Raw genomic sequence first — 21,622 nt, forward strand, 5'->3', positions numbered from 1 at the left:
CAAATATGTTTTAAAATTAGTGTTATTTACTAAAATATTAAAAGAGGAATATAATGCGATGTCATTAAATTAAAAAGGCCGAAGAATAGGAAACGTAAATGTTTATTTGGAAATTAATCAATAACTTATTAAAATTAAGGCCAACAAGATCTAAGAGTCAGCCCACAGCATGGAGTTGTGCACATCTCACTTCAATTAATAACATTGGTCTAATGAAGAGCTCCAATAGTGTCACGTGACACAGATGTTCGCGGGTTTTAAGTGGTAGAGTATCAAAGAATTGAAAGCGTTTAAGCTCCTTCGCCTTCTCCTTCATCTTCGGCGGCGGCAGTGAGGAGGGTGATGACGGATTGGGTGTCAATCCTGCCGGCGTCATCGATGTCGAGGGCATCAAAAGCGTCATCGACTTCCTTGGAGCTGAACTTATCACCCCAGGTCATCAGGGCATGCCTGAATCTGTGTATCAAAAGAAACGCGCATTAATTTTGAAGGGTCTGATTGAAAACGGAAATGTACTTTTCGCTGTCGATGGATCCGTTCTCGTCAAACGACCTGAAGGCCGCAGCAACGACTTCGTCGTCGTCGCTACCTCCGGAATCGGCCATACGGGCACCAAAGAGACCCAAAAGTTGAGTCAGATTGATTGGTCCAGGTGCTTCGCGGACCATCTCGTCCAACTCCTTCTCGCTGGCGATTTTACCGACAGCGTCGAAAGTGGCCCTCAAGTCCTCTTTGCTGATGATACCGTCTTTGTCATGGTCCATCAATTGGAAGGCTTCTTTGAACTCGGCCACTTGAGCCTGTAAAATAAATATGAAGATTTAACATTTATTTTTAAAGAAAGTGAATAAATGGGTATACCTGGGAGAACATAGAGAACACATTGGAGCCGGAACGTTTGGCCCTCTTTGAGGAACCTTTAGAGGATGTGCGAGTTTCAGCAGCTGGGGCTGGGGCGGCGGCAGGCGCCTCTGCGGTTTCTTCCTTCTTCTTCTTCTTAACCTTCTTTTCTTTGTCCGCCTAAAATTGTAAAAAAATAGTTTAATTATTGTATTTTGCTCTTTCAGTGCTTCTATTTTGCTACTTATGTGAATGAACTGGACTATGAGAGCACGATTCTGCGCGAATTTTGATGGCTAAAATTGTCCGCTTAGTTTGATATGTTACAGGATTCCTTGGTTTTACGGTAAAATTAGGAAAAATAGTATATTAATGTCATTTAGAAATGTTATTTTGTGTAATGCATGTCACATTGGGGAAATTCGCTACACTCGTCCTCCAGAGTCTCATTCGGTACTCCAAACTATGCATTTCCTAACAGATTACATCAATAGCTATAATGGATATTTAATTGTAGTCACTACCAGCTTTGAACTGTATAAATTACTTAGAAAATTATTTACAATTTTTTCAAAATGGTTCAATGAATCGTGCATCTAAAAGTTTATCCTAAGATTCTTTGCCGATGAATTCTGATCGATTGTTACGTTACAATCTGCTAAATTTAGAAAATGGAGAAGTGCCAGATTTCAACCGCAAAACGTTTATTTTTAGACACCAGGTTAAATTGTCGAAGTCCCAGCTCCAACAGAAAATATACGAAGAAAGCACATTTACGAACTTATTTTTAGAGACATGAGAAATTAGATTCGGATGATAAAATTTGAGGCATATTACATAATACTATAGTGCTATAAGAAATTGCTACATATTGAGATCTACCTATATACAGAGTGGCGCGGGTAAAAGGACCAGATGTTATGTAATTTAAAAATTACATGGGGCATGTAATGCATCAAATTAAAAGTTGTTCCCACCCTGTAAATAATTGTTAAAAAATCTAAAAATAAAGATAATTGATTTTTGTACGAAAGTTTAAGTACATTTTTAAATTGTACAGCCATGGCATGATCTTATATTTTTCACATGTTTAGAACATTTTTGATTACATAAGTTACATGGGTGGTACCTTTCACTTGTGCGAACTCTTATATAACCATCAATTTTGAAACATATTTTTTGTTTAAATAATAAATAATAATTTTTTTGCTCGTAGATCGCGCATATTGCTGGGATACCTGTAAGCCTCTAATCATAAATCAATTCAAGAGGAAAATAATATTCAAAAGAAACGTCATCTAGTCAATTAAAATGAATCCGCATCAGGGAGTATGAACATCGACTTAATGTGACATTTTCTTACGATTAACACTACAAGTGCCCAACATCACTTATAATCACAACCGTTATCACAAACACTGTTTTTTCACAAAAATAAGCACAGTATCCAGCAATAGCTTCAATCCAGATTTGCGTGTGGTACTGGATTAGGTCTACTTACCATGGTCGTAGATGTTTGTTCTCTCAGTAACACCCGCGACTGAAGAAATTTTGGGAACCGAACTGACTTAAATAACTTCGGACTGGGTGAGTGTTGATTTCGCGCAAACCTTAAAAGTAAGTGCTCAAAATAGATGATCTCGATATTCTCGCGTTCCAGTATTTACCGTTGATTTAGAGGTATGTGGTCTAGTTTTGCGAGAATGAGATGAAGATAATTATTGAAATGAGTATTGAAATATATTATATAATCCATAATTCATAAATTAATATACGCATACAATGACCGAGCAGTTAAATTAGGGAAAAAATAGATATCAAATCAGGTACCTAACAGGTTTTTAGAAAATCACTCGGACCCATCCATTGTGATCGTCAATTTCCCCTTTTTGGAAAATAGTTAATATATACAGCACGATCGAGATAACAGTTACCGAAAACCGAAACGACAGATTTTAGAACTAAAATTACGGAAAGCTAAAAATTCCTTTGACATAATATCAATTATTTTTATTTATACCAACAAATAAATCCAGAAAACATTAATTTTTTTAATTCGGATTTTTCCTGATTTTTTCGGAAATAGTCGGAATACAACAAACTTCGCACTGCACTGCATAGTGCTCTGAATTGTGCAACATTGATCTAATTTAACTGAGCCCGCAGCTCTTTGCATAGCCGAGGAAAATATATGTGAAGGGACCGGTTGAAAAAAGATAATTTGTAAATGAGAAGCTCTTCCAAAATAAGATCTAAAAATTCCAACTCCGTACAGATACAATTAGGACATAACAATATACGTTTTATCAAATTTTCTAGTTTAAAATTTTTGTCTCACAGTAAAAAGTATTGGGAATTTTGGGCAATTTTCATAGGTTTAAAAATAGTGAAGTTTGCGACATTTGAACAAATTTTAGAATAATCACCACCTCGACTATCTCTGAAAATCTATTTTCAAATAGCGAGAATATCTACATATATAATCACAATGCAGAAACGATGGCACACCTTGTAAGCCATAGAGATGTCGTAATAAAACATGCTAATAAAGTAAGTACTGGCGGTACTGTGCTTACAGGCACGTTTACATATTATTATTATAAAAAATCAAAAATACTTTTCTACATAATTCATGAATTGATTTACACGGGGCGCCCTAACCATGATCTTTGAAACTGAAAATCAAAAGAATTACGTTTAAATTTTTACTCAGTTTAGGAAACCAAATGAATAAATTGAAGGTTTTGGGTATTCATTTTAGTTTAAAAAAAGAGTAATTGCACTCAAATTCTGACATCGCGAAGGGCGATCCCTGATTAGCTTAATTATAACAATCCTCAGCACCATTAACCTACATATGCAGATTTTGGCATAGTTACCAATTATTAGAATATCTAATTAATCAATTCCCAGTCGAGGCATTGTGAGGAAATTTAGACCTATTTTTTAAATTTTAGTGCGATCTGATCATCCGAAATGTTGAATGTCAGGTACCTAGACCTATTTTTATTTTTAACTTGTGTTTGCGCCACGGCGTCGGCCCACTCCAACGAGGACTACTTGAGTAAGAATAAAACTATTTTGATTAGAAAACACCTGAAACGATTGAGGAAAGTCGACGGGGGAGTGAGGCTGGTTGGGGGAAGGGGCGAATATGAAGGTAGGATATTTGCGTTTTAATTGTTGAAAACGGCTGCAATGGGCAAAATTTATGGACTTTCTCCGAAATCTCCAAATGAGAGACACGTGCCTAGTGGAACTACTTAGATCCTTATGGTGATTAATTGTTTTAATCAGATAACCCATATACTGAACCATTTTTCTGAGATTATCAGAAGGCCGCTACGCCATTTTCAAATGTAGTGCAGAAACATCTCAATTTAAACCGAAACTTTCTGAACTATAGTTGAAGAGATTGTAGATCGACGTAGTGGGTACTTTACATCGAAAATGGTTTCCATAAAAACCACTAAACTGATCAAAACTCAGACTTTATTTTAACGTTTTCATGGATAATACCTACTTATTAAAGTAGTCAGGCCTTGACAGTGAGCAGAATCGAATATTAACTATTAAAAAAATATTTTTATCCTGAATATTTTAATCGAGTTACAAGTACATCACTGAACAATTATTTTTTAAAAAGTAGACACTAAGCCACTATCTGTATCAAATCTATATTGCCAAGTTTAAAAAACATTACGAACAGGATCAGACAGCTCACGATTTTCCTTAATTTATACTTTCACCAGGAAATGTAGAAATCCTCTATAAAGGAAAATGGGGCGCAGTTTGCGATGACGAGTGGGACTTGGCTGAAGCTTCAGTGGTCTGCAAACAGCTGGGGTACCACAGTCAGAACATCACCCCTAGCAGCAATAGCTACTTCGGAAAATCCAAAAGTACAAAATTCACACTACACTACACAAGCAGCTTTAATATGCATCAAAAACTACTTTTAGGAAAATTCTTAATGGACAACGTATTCTGCGATGGAAACGAAACGGAATTGGCCGAATGCAGATTTGATGGTTGGGGCAAAAGTGACTGCAAGGATTCTGAAGCTGCAGGCGTAATTTGCATTGATGTCAAAGAGGAATCTTTAACAAATAGGAATATCAAAAAACAAACAAAACGGTATTTATCAATAAAAGTTGCACCTAGTGCACTTCACTTCTGCTAAATAGAGTGCCCGTTAAAGCTGTTGGGGTCAGGCTTCGAGGGGGCAGAACACCAACTGAAGGCAGGGTAGAAGTTTTGAATAGCCAGGGTGATTGGGATGTTATTTGTGCTGAAGGATGGTCCTTTAAAGAAGCTCTGGTGGTCTGCAAGACCTTGCTTTTAGGTAGGCTCGTAACCAAGGACCTTCCTGGCTTAATACATAATTCTAATTTAGGTTACGCAGCTGACGCTATTCAAACCACATTCTTCGGTGGTAAACTCTCCAAAACTAGTCTAATAGGAGTGCAATGCTTAGGCAACGAAACTTCATTTTCTCATTGCACTCATGACGCGTCTTTTACAAGAACATGTGAAGAAAATGAAGTGGCAGCAGTCTCGTGTACTAAAGCCTTGGCTGATTTAGTAATAGGTAAATCATTTAAAATTGTTTCACGACACAATTTAAAATGATCGTAGACCAGGATGAGCTAGTGAGATCGGCTTACCTGCAAGACCTACAAATGTTCTTCCTACAATGTGCCATGGAAGAGAATTGTGCCGCTTCATCCGCCTACCAAATTCAGAAAGAAAATGATGCCTGGCACCTGGAGACTCGTAGATTGCTAAGATTTACTGCTCGAATATTAAACGCTGGAAATGCTGATTTCAGACCTTTAATTCCAAAACATTTGTGGGAGTGGCATATGTGCCATATGTAAGTTTGAAACTTACTAAAAAATTCTCTATTTTACATCAAAGGGTTTTCTCGCCCTTTGCCAGGCATTATCACAGCATGGAGATCTTCGCCACATTCGACATATTTGACTCAATGGGCAAAAGAGTGGCCGAAGGCCACAAGGCTTCTTTTTGCTTAGAAGATAATCAATGTCTTCCTGGAGTAGAGCCTAAATATGCTTGCGCCAATTTCGGCGATCAAGGAATCACAGTTAATTGTTCAGATATATACAAACATACAGTGGATTGTCAATGGGTGGATATTTCAGACCTGGAACCGGGTACTTACAAGATTAAAGTGGCAGTCAATCCTGAATATAAAATCGGAGAGATGCAGTATCACAACAACGCTGCTTTGTGCGATTTTGTGTACACATCTTCCTTTGGATCTATTAGGAATTGCGTTTTGGAACTTCCATAATGAATTTCCCTCCTCTAATTTCCGGAACTCGACGAAAAGAACTCGAATAGTTTTGGAATTTGATTAACTGGTAATAAATAATGTCAATACCTGATTATCGAAATAAACCAGATGCTGTTAGTATCCATTTGACCAGGTACTGCAAAAATCCTGTCGTTTTTTTAATCTCCACTTCCACACACCTCCAATTCTTATACCATTATGATAAATCAGCTTTATATAGTATTAATATATGCTTTATTTGTTCGTAAACAAGACCATTCAAACTTAAACCAGTTGATATTCTAAATCCCAAGGAAAATTATTACGATTATCGCCCCAGAGACGCAAATTCGTCCACTTTTGCTTTACGAACATAAACTAGGGCTAAAACATAAAATGCGTCAGGTTTTTGAGGAGGATGCTCTTTTATGGAGAAACCTCAAAGTGGAAGACCGAAGACTGTCCTGACTAAAATCATTGAGGCTGATCGACGCTAAACTTGTGCAGAAACAGCCACACAGTTGGGTGTTTTAGAAACGACCTTCACACGAAGCTCCTTGCAAGCTGATCGACCATAATCTTATTAGAAGTATATTCCTATCAATAATAAACCGTGTCCCGTAAAAAAATGAACAGTATAGAGATCTTCGAAATGGTGACACCAAATAAGGAAAAAAGCAGAGCACGAAGTTGTTCTAAAACTTAAGCTTGCGCTGACTTGGGAATAATGAAAAATCCTTTTCAAGGCATGGTGAACCTAAACATAACACACTTCACATCAATTTATATATTTTCTCAAATATATTACACAACAAAAATAGACTCTTGTAGGAAAAACAAACAGACATACATACATACATATAAATAACTTAAGAGGTCCATACAAACAAGGTAGCATACCGCAATAACCCTGGGATCTGCCGGGTATACAATAGATTACTAATACAGTAGATAGTATGAGTGCGATAAGATCGCATTGAATCTAACAGTAATAATATTTAAGCTTACACTCTATTAAGATATAATGATAGAATAATATATGTTCAGCTAACAAATAGTGTAAGTACGCACGTTTAATACTGATGCCGATAGATCACTAAGTAAATGTGATGTATGCAGGGTGGGCCTTATCGATAATGTATATGTTGGTATATCTCAAAAATCATACGAGAAATTAAATGGGCAAAGCTTCAGGCAATGTCCTAACTGAACTTTTGAGGCATTTTAAAAAACTGGAATCTTGCATTAAAAAAAACCACTGACAGTAAAATTTTCCTCTATCTCTTGTGTTCTGAGAAAAAATTGCCCACCCTGAATATGGTGAAACGAATATAGAATCAGCTAGAAAAGGTGACATAAATATGTTTAACATCCAAACATTGTAGATCTTTGACTACGGAATTTGTCCTAACATTTTTCAGCTCACTGCATGAATATGTTTTTCAACTACACCGCAATATTTCGAGTATAATATAGATACACTTTATTGAGGGGGTTGTCAGGCTAAGAAAATCGCTTAATAGAGAGCAAACGCTTTATCTAATTTGGCGCTGATAAGGTAAACTATAAGAGCTGTAGCCTAGGAAATAGGGATTGAACTCGACATGACACATCTCATCTCCCTTTACTTCCATTTCATTAAATAAGTATGGAGATGCAAGCCTACGATCCCATTGTCAATAGATATTGCCTATGCCTTATGAGTTCTTTCATTTACGTATCAAAAACGCTGTATTGAAACGAGTATCATATATAAACCCTTTCAGAAAATTTTGTAACTTTCAGTTAAACCGTTCCTGAAATATTTCAGGAAGTTCTGAACAACATTGCATGTAATTGATAAAAAGATTTCGAAAACTCTCTAGAGTGGCTTATGTGGTTTCTTCAGATAAGTTCGAAGTAATTCAATACTTGTTCAGCTATATGGCAAACCAATATATTAGGATAATTGCTTGAACAAGTTAATCGGTACAAGATTCCCAGAACTGCTATATAAGCTCAGAAATGAATTTAAAAATCGATTAGTGTGTGCGTTTTCATCATCACTAATAATTAAAACCAACAAACTGATGAATGCCAGACTTGGCTGTTATAAGATTGATTGCTGAAATACATCAAAATACCCTGTTATATTGACTACTTACATTATACAACACCAAATATTCCAGATACTGATATTGGTAATAACTGAATATCTTACAAATTCATTAAAAAAAACTTAAATGTATTTGTTATTAAGTATTAGCTCTTTGGTCTCAAAATTAACAAACTATATAAGTGCCCCTGTTTCTCTTCAAACTGAGGATTCTTTCATTACTTTCATGGGATGCATGATATTCTGGATATAAATATAGTCACTTAATGCGTTATTTTTGTCATCATCTTGCAAGTTTGGTGATTGCTCGACAGTATCGTCACAAGCTTTTCCTGAAAATAGAATAAGTGATGGAAAATCTGATGTTATAACAGAGTACACCACTAGATTAGTACTACGTACCAAGAAAACTACATAGCTAAAGCAAATTTTCTACACTTACCTTCCAGTAACTAAATCATTGTTAAAAATTATAAACTTTTTTAATCATTTTGAACTCGTTTTATTAAAAAAAAATCGAAAACTTCTTGGGAACCACGATTTCTACTTTCATCACCTTATAAAACATATCAAATATTTACATTTAAAATAAATTCTATATTAAAACTGAAAAAGGGATACTAAATCAAATAGAATAGAATATCGCAGGTATGCCTCAAATGACCCTTAAGATGATGAGTTTTCTATTTAATTTTTAGTCCTTGCTTTGGCATAATTAAAATTCGTGCTAAATTGCTAAAAACTACAATAACACGATTCAAAATGAAAATAGCAACTCTAATAAAGCCTTAAAGACTGTTATATATGCCAAAATAAAAAAAAACAACCACTATGTAAATAATATATTAATCTCTATAATGAAAATTAATTATAAAATTAAGTTCAAACGAGGGCAGCTCAAAAAGGCGACAAGCAATAAGTCTAATTGCAATAAGTCAGTCTTACCGTTTATACTTAAGTCTACATGCAATAAGTAGAACTTAATGAAGCTTAATCTATCTATATTCTAACTACTAACAACAAACCTTTATAATCGGAAATTGTCCGTCCACGGTGAGTATTATTGATGTACAGGGTGCCTGCAAATATTTTAAACGGGATCTAAACTTCATTTCTTGCGATAGATACAAACATTTTAAAATTGTGTTATAGTTTCATAGATTTGTCGTCAACTCTTTTTCTACAATTAATTATACACTATGAGCGTCGTATTTAATAAAAAATTGCATTTTCTTTGTATACTTCTATGAGATTTTGAGATAATTCCCATTACGTAAAATCTGGAATACTCTGTATTTCTCGAATTTTATCATAACGAAGCTTAAAGAGCATTTTTGAAAAGAAAAGGCATTCTTTTGGCTCGTTTATATAATTCGTTCGGTAGGAATCTGCAAAGGTTGGATAACAACCCTTCTAATTGTGAAGACCATATTCAAAATATAATCAGACACCCTCTATATTGATCAATATTCGAGTTTAAGTAGATATTACCTAGTTAAATTTTTATCCGATTCAATTGTTTTTCCATATCTTTCATGAACATAAACCCTAACTAAGTATAGAAACAAAATTTGTAAAATATTCGCGTTTCTTGATCGAAACGGTTATTGCATTAAAAATTTAGCTGTAATGTGGATACAAAGCCAGTGAAATAATCCGATGAACAAGTATTTTGCTTGTTCTTAATCTATATATTACTTGCTAAAATTAGTTTATGACCGTGGACCATTCATGTTCAAATTCTAGAACAAAATATAGTACATATTTACAAATAAGCCCTAACGTTCTTAAAATAAGAATAGTGTTTAAATTTAGCACCCTGTATTATCATAAAGTACGCCTTTTTGTGCAACTGCCCAAGTTAATTACCACAGCTCTATCTAACGATAAATAAGTAATTCGATATGGCTGGTACCCTAAGGACACATTCAGATATTTATTCAGTCGTGAAATCATTTTTATACTCTCAAAAGAGATGGAACTCAAGAGTGGCATTACCAGGAATTTGACGAGCAATCGTAGAGTTTAGCAAATATTTAATATTTTTTTACTTATCTGAAATCTATTGATTCGATTCTATACTATTTCGAAATAATAAAGGTGCCTACTTAGTCAAAAAAGCATCGAGTTTTTTCCTACAAAAGTCTAGCTCGTAACAACTTTTTAACTCCCGTACTATTATCTTTTTTCGTACTTTTGCGTGACACCCACCACGCCCACTGATTAGAAAGTTTATAGGCAATAAATGTATTTTATCGTTCGTAAATTTGTATTATTGTAATCGTAGAAAAAGTATAGAACTTGCAAAAAATGATAACTTTGTGCTTGTTACATATCCTATTTCCTGTACCTATGCAGTGAAAGAAGAGCTATTTTCTAGATTTAAATTTATGAAAACGGAGAGTTGACAAAATTACCCGCAAAAAGAATGTGACACCAATTTTGTTAATTTTCTTGATGCTTGCGAGCCCATTTCATTCTCATTCTTAAAATTAAAATACGTTTTTGTGACGCCAAACACTGTGTCGAATGAGATATACAAATTTTCTCCTTGAAATATTGCTAACCTTATAGAACCAACCACATCACAATACAAGCTAAGTACAGGTCATGCCACTGAGCAGCACATTAAATACCTCTTCCGAGTTTTGTTTTTACAACCCTTTGAAATTCTATCGCTAACCTCTGCATGAACATTCCCACTAGTACTCAAACTACGACTACTACTTTCGTCTATCTCGCTATCTAAGTATTCGTCCTCTACGTAAGTCTGAGTAATCAACGGGTATTCTTTATAAGTGATAATGTTCTCTAATTTACTTTTAAGTTCCGTGGGAGACACGGAACTCCTTCTACTCTCCTCCTGTGTGTCAATCTCTTCTGTCAAGGGAGTGCGCGAATTTGAGCTTTCGGGAGTGTAGGGGTCGTGCGGGAACATGCCCTTCGTCACCCGATCATGCAACAGTGACGAATCGAAGGAAACGTCATTTGAGGAGCGGTGCGTATTGCTGTTTATGTAGTCGCTCATGTCGACAACGTTTATAGTATAAGAAGCGAAATTGCGACAACATCGACACGTTTCGGGCAAGCAAACGAATAACGCGTGGTCACAACACTTAACTATACCTGCATTGGTCCTTAGAGATATCCTGAGAAATACTGGCTAGAAATAATATTTAAGTGTAAACAGTGGGGATTTCAAAAACTAGGGATTTCAATGCAATTTTTTTCGCTCCTTTTTTTAATGAGCCATGGCCATAATTATCTCACTAACTATTGCTATTTCAAAGAAAAAATGAAGAAACATGGCAATGGCCCTGTTTGGCGAGTCACTTCTGCAACTACAGAAATTTTATTGAAACATGCATCGTTAAACACATTTAAATAAAAGCTGATGTCATTTTTGCTTCGAATTTCAAACAGTTGTGGAGCTTTGAAATCCCTATGGCTCATGTTAAAACCAACATGAATAATGATTATGAAGATGTAAACAAGATCGTAATGATTTATAAGGTTTATGGCCATATAAGAAATTACATATAAATACTGGACGTCACTTTAACTCCTCTTTCATTAAAATAAAATTCTTACCTTATGGTCTCCCATACAAGTGTCCAAACCCAACAGGCCATATTCATAGCCGTTTTCCTCTTCTATGATTTTCTCTGCTGAGTGACTAAACAGTACCCTGTCACACCATGCTGGGCAACGTGTCGGCATATAACTTGTTGCTTTGGATATAATCTCCTCAAATGGATATGAAGGAGCAAAATTAATGGGAAATTCCCTCAAAATACTTGAAAAAGCCTCAGATTCTTTATCATACTGTTTCAACTAGAAAAAGAAATGTTTCAGCAAAAGTGAGTTCCAACTCCGTTAAAAACCTTACCCATTCAAAATTTAAAAACATCTTTTCATGGTCATTAAAACTAAATTCTTTTTTCCCAATACTGAGTATTACATTATTTTCCTCATTATTGAAGTGAAACTTAGTTTGATCGTTATTTTTGGTATTCTGAACCCTAGTTTTTGTCAAACCGTCCGTGAGTTTCTGAAATTGTTGTTTACTGAAACGTCTATAACGACTTCGATGAACTCCGGTTTGAGCTGAATGCACCAAAATGGTTTAATTTTTCTTTGAATATCACTTTACATTAAGTGGTTTGTTACAACCAATTTTCAGTTGTTATTTTGATGCACTAAACTTCGGCTCAACAACAGAGAAAAAGAAAATCTAAGCTGAAAGATATCCCTTAATAATTGACTCATGTGTTTACAAAAATTAAATATTTTTTAAATTTGAGTGTAATTTAATTTACCTTAATCACACCTTCATTGTCAGATCTAAAATTAAAATCCCCAAACACAAAATAAGGAACATTATCTAATGGGTCATTATGGAACCTATAGAGGGTGTGTTCTAATGCCCTCTGTCTATTTCGACAATACACTGAGGGATAAGAGGACATTGACACCAGATTGGAAGCATCATGAAATAAGTGGATGTTGACTAGATCGAACACTGTACCACAAAGCGACCATCGGGTACGCAGAAATCCCTTGCGGGACCATTTACACTAAAAAAATAATTTACGCAAAAATTTTAGTATTTCAAAAACACACACCTCTGGGAAAAAGTGCTGTGGAAATTTAGCCTTTTCTTTGGTATCAATTGCTTCAATATTCCCAGAAAAGGTTTTAGCATCCCGGACGGGGACAAATTCGGACAGTTTAAAGTCCCATATTGAAGCGTCTTCAATTGAATTGTGAATAAAATATAAATTGCCTAATGCCTGAAATGCAGTTTTACTTAACTAATCAAAACCAAGGTTAGTATAACTATTGAAATCTTACTGTAAAATGTTCAACCGAGGTATAATCCTCATCAAGAAAAATTCTGAATTTACTGAAACTTTGCAGTTGGGTACTACTAGAAAGAATTTCAATAAAACGTTCAACGTGTTTCATGGATTTTTCATAATTTTTGCCCCCGACTTCTTGGCAATGTAAGGCAATGAATTTGGCATCCAAACTGGCAATTTTCGACAAGAATTCGTCAGCCCATAATTTCAGCAATTCATTTGGCTACAAGTGATAAGAATATAAAAAATTATTTGTATTTATGATAAAACATGTCAAAAGCTAATGGAAAGCAATGGGCTTTTGGTTTTTAGAGGGGAGGCTGCTCAGTAATTTATTCATTAACGTACATTATTAAATATTTTTAAGTACTGTCAGTAGGATTTCCAGCAGCTATTGTATTTAACATTTTCAGGCATATTTTCGAGAATACTCAGTCACATTCTTTATTATGTGACTGTGCCTACTGAACTTAGCAAAAAGAGGTATAATCCAAAGATCACTGATCATTTCTCTTAATAATGGAATAGATTTATAAGGGTTCAATAGGTTTATAGTCTTCTTAACATTAAATATGTAAGTAGGAATTATAAGTATCGGATTATAACTGAGCATGTTAGAATCTTTGTGAATGGAATTCTCACCTCTTCAAAAATTGACCCTACATTAGCAGTAACAAGCAAAACGGGCACAGCAGTCATAATTCTGTGGCTCTAATATGACTGTCCTGGCTTGATGTAAATTTAGTTTAATGTGCCTCTCCCTTAAACTATCTAGCTGAAAGCTGAATTGTTGATATCACTTTATAGACTTCACTAAATACTAAAATAAATTGTATTTAAAACTGTATTATAATGTTTACCCAGAAAATTAGAAACCGAAAGGCTGGCAGAAATATTTCTAGGTAATACTTACCAATTTTATAGCCATTATTGGCTGTCATTGCAGTTCAAGGGGATCTAAACTGGCCTTTAAGTTATGCCCGTGCGTTGTTATACTTATCGTGAAAAATCAAGGGGCGGTAATGGAAAATTCGCCAACCCCCTTTTTCATTTTCCCACTGACTATACTATCGACATTATGGTGAAGGGAAGAGAAGAGAAGAGGAGAGGAAAATAATGGAAAGGTCTGTCAAAGTCAAAAGTTTCTGCTAAAATACATAGTAAGTAGATATTTGACAACGTTGGATATAGAGCGGTAGTAGCACCAGTCGCTCTTTACTATTAAAATAATTTAGGTTTTTTTGATAATCAAGCAACATGTTCATTTACCGCACTTGTTAGAGAAACAATTATTTTATGTTTTTGACTTTCTTGCGATTTTCTCATCATCTGGCAAAAATGATGTTTAAAACTCATTATGAAATATAATTATGGATAAGTCATGTCATTGCGGGACCTAGGTTCACTTGCATCACAGAATCTCACTCAATTATGCATTTGTTAACTAGTTGCATAAATAGTTATTATTTCAACATTGGTCAAATAATATTTATTATTATCAAAAATTATACTATAGACAAAAGTCATTGATTATGATACAATTCGGATGAATAGCTCTGGTTACCTAATCATTTTAGCTGTGGCCCAAACAAGTGGAGATTCTTCAATTTGAATCATGTGTCCTTCTATGCCGCCATTGGCCATGGTGACCTCATCACTATTTTCCTTTTGTTTCGTTTCACCACTGCTAATTTCTTTATTCTCATCCTCTTCTTCCCCTCTTGCACTACTCTCTTTATCGTTATTATCTTCGTCTTCATCATTCTCATCTACGTCAATACCTATGGTTTCCCCGATTTTGGCTTGGGCTTGACTGAAAGTATCGCTCAACTTATCCTGAACTACTTGAATACACATAGTCATCAGAGCTAATCCAAAACAAAGGTACACAATGGACAGGATCATGTAAATCGGCTTTTCAGGAACGATGTCTCCAAAACCAATCGTGGACATGGACACAAACACAAAGTAGAATGACGGGAAAAAGTCCCAGCTCTCCCAAACCATGAAAACAGCTGCCCCTATGAGCATGTACGCCACCAGCAAAATTAGAGCCAGCGAAACGGGTAAATTGAACTCATCGTCTATCTCGAACGCTGAGGGGGCCGGAGTTTGAGGCTCAGAAATAACCGTCGACTTCGGAGTTGCAGGATCAGATTTATCTTCTGGTTGATCTCTCCAGACAGACATTTTACGAAAAGTAGCATATTCGTACATCACTTGGGCTCCTTTGATGATCTCCTAAAAAACTTATCATAGCACATTTTTCAGTTGTTAAATCCACACTATGCTAGAGTACCTGTACGCGACTAGTCCTTCTGACTTTTCTGCAGCTTCTAGTGTACAAAAACCTCCTAATGTAAGACCAAACAAACTTGATGGCCCTCGTGAATAATTTACCAAAATCGGTAAGAGCAATCAAAAATAGTGGAATGCCAATTATGGAATAAACAATGGTCAGAACTCTACCTGTGAAAGTGGTAGGGTACAGATGCCCATATCCTATGGGGTGTTTTTGTTACTCCAAAAAGACTGATCCCTGGGGTCTGCACTCACCTATAGTTGTGTAGAGCGTAGAACAATAGACCACGGCATTCCAAATAGTCCACACCCTGCTGCTAAAGTGGGAGACCACTAAGGGATGCTGTTGAAATGCAATGGTAATTTTTTTTTCGAATTTTATGAGCCTTCGAGCGGCTTCTCCAGACCATTCTTTTTCCGAAAATTGATCAGGCACGCTCAGTGATTTCTGTCTCAATTCGTCGAGGAGTTCTTTTACCTGAAGTTCGATGTCTCGTTCTATTAGTTTCGTTTCATTTTGGCCTAATAAAATCAAGAACAATTTGAAATTAATTCGAAATGTTGCAAATATTGACGAGGAAATCAACCATATAAATTAATTGACGATTTGAACTAAGTAGATCGTAGATACAGTACCGGTCTTAAGAGTTAAGTTGGAGGAGCGCTCAAGGCGGTAAACCAGGAACGGCGGCCGGTTTCCTGGTCAGCCGTTTTACTTGGGAGGCAGGGAGGCGGTGATTAAAAATTTCACACCGCCAGGCTTGCTAAGGTCGGTCCTGTTTAGGGCAAGATCCTATTTTTATAGGCATTTAATATACGGGGTTTGCCTTTGCGAATTGACGCCACCCGTATATGGAAAGTTATAACTTTAATATATTTTTAAAGTCTGTATTTTTTTTGTGTAAGAAACTTGATATTGTAGAAAGAACAAAACAGACAATCAAAATCAACATTAAGCATCTTGATCGTGTAAAGGTGTGTTGATGCATCTATTACCTACGCAGTATAAATTAATTTATAGTTTCTTTCTATTTTCTCAAAAAGTATCATTTTTTGATACTTATGATGTACATATGTCGTATTCGTTTTTTTAAATCAATTAAATAGTAAAAAAAAACTGTAAAGTACTGTTTGAAAAAAGTGACTTTTTTGAAATTAAAATTTCAAAATTTCAATAATTTGTTTTCTACTTTTTTAAATAAAAAAAAAGCAAACTGTGCGAATCGCATCAATTGGAATGCAACATCATTCTTGCTATAAAATCGAGGAAAAAACTGAAACATAGCATATTTTTAGTAGTGATGTTAGTAATTTTGAAAAAATCGCGAATTTTTGGCTGTAATGGATAAACAAAACTTTTGTGTTGTACACCAGACCCGAGATTTGACATTAAAAAAGTAATCAAGATTATCATTAGGAAACTACCTACGTACTTGTCCTCAACTGGGCCACAAATTGACAAAAACATTTATATTTAACCCATTCCACACCTAAAACTCATTCAAATTCCGTCTAAAATTAACTCGAAATTTAAATATAAATTTTTCCTTTATGTCCTTTTTATATATTGATAATTCGTCTTTTAAATCATCCTTATGGCCGGCTAGGTGACGCGAAATGACGTTATTGAAACCGCGTCATTCGCAACAACATAAAAATAAAAACTGTTTTTACGATTTATTTGGGACGAGTTTATGAAATCATTAAAAGTTTTAACTTAATGAAAGCTTCTGTTGGTTTTGCGGTAATGTATGATAGTAAATATTTACCTTCTACAGTTAAAAATATCACGGCGCCACCGACGGTATAAAGGATCATCACAATAATAAGGAAGCAATGCGTGAACCACTTCTTCTTCAGCAAGCTTATCTTGCTATATATCCACAGATTGAACTTTTCTCCAATTCCAAGTCCTGCATGTTTCATGTCCGAAAGGTGTTCGATGATGAAAACCGATGCTTTCCTCCCATATCTCTTCTGGGAAGGAACGCTGGATTTTACTGATGTCGTGTCTAGGGACTTTCCAGCTAAGCTGCTGTTATTGGCAAACGCGACCCTCCTGCTGCCGCCCTCGCTGGGCAATGGCGTGTCCATTGCACTGCTTGTGCCCATTCGGGGCTAGCCAACACTTCGATTTCTTGGAAAATATTTTATTAAACACTTTTTATTTTTAGAACGCATCAAAACTATTTTGTCCGTCCAGACCTGCTGCGGAAACTACATAAACTGATCCACAAACCGACTGCGTTTCCAACATTTCAATTCCAACACATGGGCTTGGGAGCTTTCTTGGAAAATCAACTGGAAATATATAGAGTTTCTCGACAGACTTTGGGTGACTAAAGGCATCAGGGAGAATCATCAAAAAATCATGCAGTATTTTCTTCTTTGGCACGATTCCATGTGCCAGTTCAGTAATTGACCGTAAGACACATTTATTTTTTTCCTTTTCGAACTTAAAATAATATACTAAGAATGCATGGGCGGTGCCATATGAGTATGCAAGGAGCAAAGTATTTCTATTTAGGTTTTGTTCAAATATCTAATGTCCATCTGTTAAATATTGGATAAAATAATGATTCGGTGTGCCAAGTGAAACAATTTATGGGTATTTATAACAGAAACCACTCAGGAATGCGTTGGAATGTGTCTGTCTTGGGTCGGTTTATTGAGGTCGATGTTGAACTGAAAGAAAGTGGTATTTTTTCCACAGCTGCAAAATACATTTTTAATATAAATTTGAAAAGTTTAAGTGAAGAAAATATCCAAATGGATAAAGGTCCACAATGTTAAAAAAAATGTTAGGTTTTTAATCAGTTCATCCAAAGTCAGAGATTTTAATTTAAAGAAATGTCACTTCGCCTTATATCTCCGAGATAAAAGAAATTAATCAATTTGATTATTAACTCGTTATTTCACCGTTAAAATAGTAGTAACTCGTTAAATAGCCGTTGAAAAAACTGAATAAATAATAGAAAAAGCAGAAACCAGGAAATTTTTGTAATAGTTGCACATACTTTCAGGGATGCGATAAAGTGAAATTCATTTTCAAATAGATCTTAAAACATAAAACCTCTTTGGTAGTTTCAGTTTTCCTTTGTATGGGCGGTTTGTCTATACACTATAACATTTTTTAGGCGTTTTTTGGATTTCTGAAAGGGTTCCCTAAAGAAAAATTAAAAATATTGTTAGACTTCCAAGGAATTTTAAGAATTTATTTTGGTATTTTTTGGGGATTTCATCTTTAGTTTTTCGAATAATGCTTTGTTTTTCATATTTAAGGTGCGAAGGCCTTAAGTCAATTGAAGACCGAAGAATGAGGGGGCCTAATAGAGGGAGGATAGCCAATAAAAATACCACCCCTTCTCCTAAAGTAATGCTTATCAGCGATTTCAGAGGGAATCCGTGTGAAGCGGGGAGGTTTTTAGTGGGTAGGTGCCCTATTCTGGGGTGAATCTTACATAACCACTGCTGACAGACCATCAGGCAGTGGTACCTATGAAGATTTTCCTTCCCTATAAAAAAAAAGGTTGAGTCGACGACAAACCACGGTGAAGGATGGACGTGCGGAAGAGACCTCCTGAGAAATCAACATTTAGTTTTTGCATAAACAGCGTAAGCAGCGTTTTTTTAACGCTAAAGTGCAAAAATAGCGTGATTGGTAGTGCGAAAAATCATTTAGCTTAGTCCATCGACCAACTTGATCAATTTGGTGACTTTTCGCAATGCTTAGTTTTAGCGTGCCGCGAATTGGTATAGTTATTTTCTGTTTTAGTGCATAAGGGTTGTTCTTACCTGAAAAGACGATTACTGTGGTACTTACCGGAGTATACTTACCGTTTTGAGACACTCGGAGTCATCGAAGCCCCGGCGATGCTAGATTCCATGCTGGGGAGCACCTTTAGGAAGAAAGGGGGGACTGGCGCGGTTTCTAAGCTGAACCTGAAAGAAAAAGGGGAATTCTCTGGAAGGACAATGGTGCCACTTGCTAGAAAAGGGAAGGTACAAAGGACCCCGCCTAAGGGTAAGGGAGAGGAAGCGGAGGATGAAGTCTTGGAAGCACTAGATATCCCAGCGAGGAAGAAAGGGAGAGATACGGTTGCGAGGAGGCAGGAAAAAGAAATGTCCTGCTCGGCACTTTCTATAGAGGTACTGCTCAATGGCACTTAGATGAGGAAAAGAGGAAAGATGGAGGAATCGCTTATGGAAGAGGAACAAGAGGGGACTAGGACGCTGCTGGAAGTGGCCAGAGAGAAGATAGACTCAATTGACAGGATTTTGAGGGAGAGTTGCTACCTTAAACAGGAGCTGATTGATGTCGTGGTGGAGCTATGAGGAGCATAGTACAAGAAGCAAAAGAACAGGAGTTAAAAGCCAAGAAGCTGGATATCAAAAAGCCGGAGAAAGAAAACGGAATGCTGAAGCAAGAAATGGCCTGGCTGTCGGTTGGTAGGACGAAGAGGATCTCGGTGGAATGTCAGACGGAGACGGATGAAGAGAGGAGGATTGCTGAGTATAAGGAGAAACTCACTGTTCTATCTATGGAGACAGAGATTTTGGAGGCGATCAAACAGAGATGGGACGAGAGGTTATTTGGAGAGACCATAGTGGCTTACGGCGACCTAAACAATGAGGGATATAGGATGAACCTCGCCATCTTGGTGGGAAAAGGGGAGAGCTCTCTCAAGGAGAACTTCCTCCAGCTTCTCTCGGAGCTGAGAGAGCTTAATACTAAGGAAGGAAAAATACCCAGCCTCATCCAGACGTGCAATTTGAGGAAGTAGGGAAGGGTAATTACCAAAAAAAGGCATGTTTACTTCCAAGAATTGAAGAATACAGTGCCAGAAGGGGTATTCAAGGCTCTCAAAACATTCGCTGCCAAAATTCTAGATGAGGGGAGAGACAGTGTGGTCATCCTACTGGTACTGGGAGCGAACCCGTGGAAATTCAGGAAAATGTACGAACTGGCATGCTAGGATAAGGATCTAGCTGTACTTATCTGAAAGTACATCCACTGGGGGGAGAGCCAGACAAAGGTCCGGGTTCTAAAAGACCTAAAGAGGGGGTCGTCTTTATAGTAAAACAAGAGGACATAAGCTATAACGACACTCTCCGTAGAGTGCGCTAATTGGTGGCAAGTAGTCAAACCCAAGTGGACATCGGAACCGTTAGGGACACAAAAAAGGGGATTTCCTTATCACCGAAAGAAGGAGAACAGGGGGAGAGGAACTAAGGGACATACTGGGGAAAGGACTGGGAGAGGATAAGATAAAGGCGGGGGGTAACGGAAAGGTGGTTGTGTTCAAGTTGTCAAGACTGGATGGGGTAACTATGGGAAACGAGGCCACCGGCGCAGTGGCTGCTGCGACGAGACTGAACCCCAAGAAGATCCGGATAAAAAGACTCCGGGTAAGCTATGAGAGCTTTCAAATAGCTACCTTCGTCGTCGGAGAAGGCGACGTGGCCGGGCTTCGAGGTGTGACCGCTCTGAAGGTAGGCATTAATATGTGCCCACAAAAAAAGAGGAAAGACTCCGGAAACTACTACCAATGATGAGAGCCGGGGTACAGGGCTCAGGTATGTAAAGGATCGGAGAGGACACGGATGCGCGTCTGATGCGGGAAGAAAGGGACAGGGCGAAAGACCTTCCCTACCGCCCCTTCTGTAAAGCGGGGGGGCACAGCGCGTGAAGACCCAACTGTAAGGCAGTAGATAAAACTGTAGGGGCCAAAGGGACAGAAACAGGGAGCAAGTAAGGTAAGTAATTGATTGAGAATAATTGAAATTCGTATTTTAGATGGAAGGGAGAACGGGGATGGAAGAAATGGTACAATGGCGAAAAGCAGGGAACTTAGATGTCTGCAGACCAATATGAACAGAAAGCGGGTCACAACCGACTTGTTGTTCCAGGCGATCAGAGATCTGGGTATCAATGTGGTTTTGGGACAAGAACCGAATAAGGCCTTGAAGGATGCAATCTGGAATAAGGACAATGACGTCTTCATCTGGTTCAAATGCGGGATGAGGACAAAGTCGATCCATAGGGATTGGGGCTTCGTAAAGTTGGAGTTTGGAAGATTCACGCTGATCTTGATATACTTCTCGGGGAATAGAAGCACAGATGAGTTTGAGACGATGATAGATAGGTTAGATAGCTTTATACCTGGTTGGGACGGCAGGTATCCTCATAGCTGGGGATCTGAATGATAAGGGTGTGATGTTTGG

At 36.8% G+C, this 21,622-nt stretch overlaps 4 protein-coding genes across 11 annotated transcripts; 1 reads left to right on the top strand and 3 right to left on the bottom strand.

The window, feature by feature from the left end:
* Positions 1-84: 84 nt before the first annotated feature.
* Positions 85-2,444, bottom strand: Mlc2 (myosin light chain 2). Its single transcript, XM_066284493.1, has 4 exons — positions 2,342-2,444; positions 862-1,020; positions 517-800; positions 85-456 (listed from the first exon to the last, which is right to left on the bottom strand). The coding sequence occupies exons 1-4, from the start codon at positions 2,342-2,344 to the stop codon at positions 291-293; spliced, it is 612 nt and encodes a 203-aa protein (XP_066140590.1). The 5' UTR covers positions 2,345-2,444; the 3' UTR covers positions 85-290.
* On the top strand, positions 2,320-6,305 carry LOC136340349 (lysyl oxidase homolog 2-like). 3 transcript variants are annotated; one of them, XM_066284399.1, is made up of 8 exons: positions 2,409-2,427; positions 3,798-4,000; positions 4,593-4,742; positions 4,803-4,977; positions 5,028-5,185; positions 5,237-5,431; positions 5,479-5,716; positions 5,782-6,305. In XM_066284399.1, the coding sequence occupies exons 2-8, from the start codon at positions 3,817-3,819 to the stop codon at positions 6,155-6,157; spliced, it is 1,476 nt and encodes a 491-aa protein (XP_066140496.1). In that variant the 5' UTR covers positions 2,409-2,427; positions 3,798-3,816; the 3' UTR covers positions 6,158-6,305. The 3 variants fall into 3 exon arrangements, with proteins under 3 accessions (XP_066140480.1, XP_066140496.1, XP_066140486.1); XM_066284383.1 differs by having other exon boundaries at positions 2,320-2,427; positions 4,593-4,977; XM_066284389.1 differs by lacking the exon at positions 2,409-2,427 and adding an exon at positions 2,508-2,520 and having other exon boundaries at positions 4,593-4,977.
* Positions 6,306-6,911: 606 nt separating this feature from the next.
* 5PtaseI (inositol polyphosphate-5-phosphatase A) lies at positions 6,912-14,343 on the bottom strand. Of its 6 annotated transcripts, none has more exons than XM_066284352.1 (9): positions 14,010-14,337; positions 13,739-13,878; positions 13,089-13,319; positions 12,860-13,027; positions 12,554-12,811; positions 12,124-12,285; positions 11,826-12,068; positions 11,055-11,397; positions 6,912-8,566 (listed from the first exon to the last, which is right to left on the bottom strand). In XM_066284352.1, the coding sequence occupies exons 2-9, from the start codon at positions 13,793-13,795 to the stop codon at positions 8,433-8,435; spliced, it is 1,596 nt and encodes a 531-aa protein (XP_066140449.1). In that variant the 5' UTR covers positions 13,796-13,878; positions 14,010-14,337; the 3' UTR covers positions 6,912-8,432. The 6 variants fall into 6 exon arrangements, with proteins under 6 accessions (XP_066140449.1, XP_066140458.1, XP_066140467.1 ...); XM_066284361.1 differs by having other exon boundaries at positions 11,361-11,397; positions 14,010-14,330; XM_066284370.1 differs by lacking the exon at positions 11,055-11,397 and having other exon boundaries at positions 14,010-14,332.
* Positions 14,344-14,570: 227 nt separating this feature from the next.
* Positions 14,571-17,656, bottom strand: LOC136340363 (TWiK family of potassium channels protein 18-like). Its single transcript, XM_066284412.1, has 4 exons — positions 17,167-17,656; positions 15,653-15,919; positions 15,396-15,598; positions 14,571-15,337 (listed from the first exon to the last, which is right to left on the bottom strand). Exons 1-4 carry the CDS (start codon positions 17,507-17,509, stop codon positions 14,657-14,659), a joined length of 1,494 nt encoding a protein of 497 aa, XP_066140509.1. The 5' UTR covers positions 17,510-17,656; the 3' UTR covers positions 14,571-14,656.
* Between the last annotated feature and the right edge of the window lie 3,966 nt (positions 17,657-21,622).

Source organism: Euwallacea fornicatus, chromosome 1, assembly GCF_040115645.1.
Source record: "Euwallacea fornicatus isolate EFF26 chromosome 1, ASM4011564v1, whole genome shotgun sequence".
Taxonomy (NCBI): domain Eukaryota; kingdom Metazoa; phylum Arthropoda; class Insecta; order Coleoptera; family Curculionidae; genus Euwallacea; species Euwallacea fornicatus.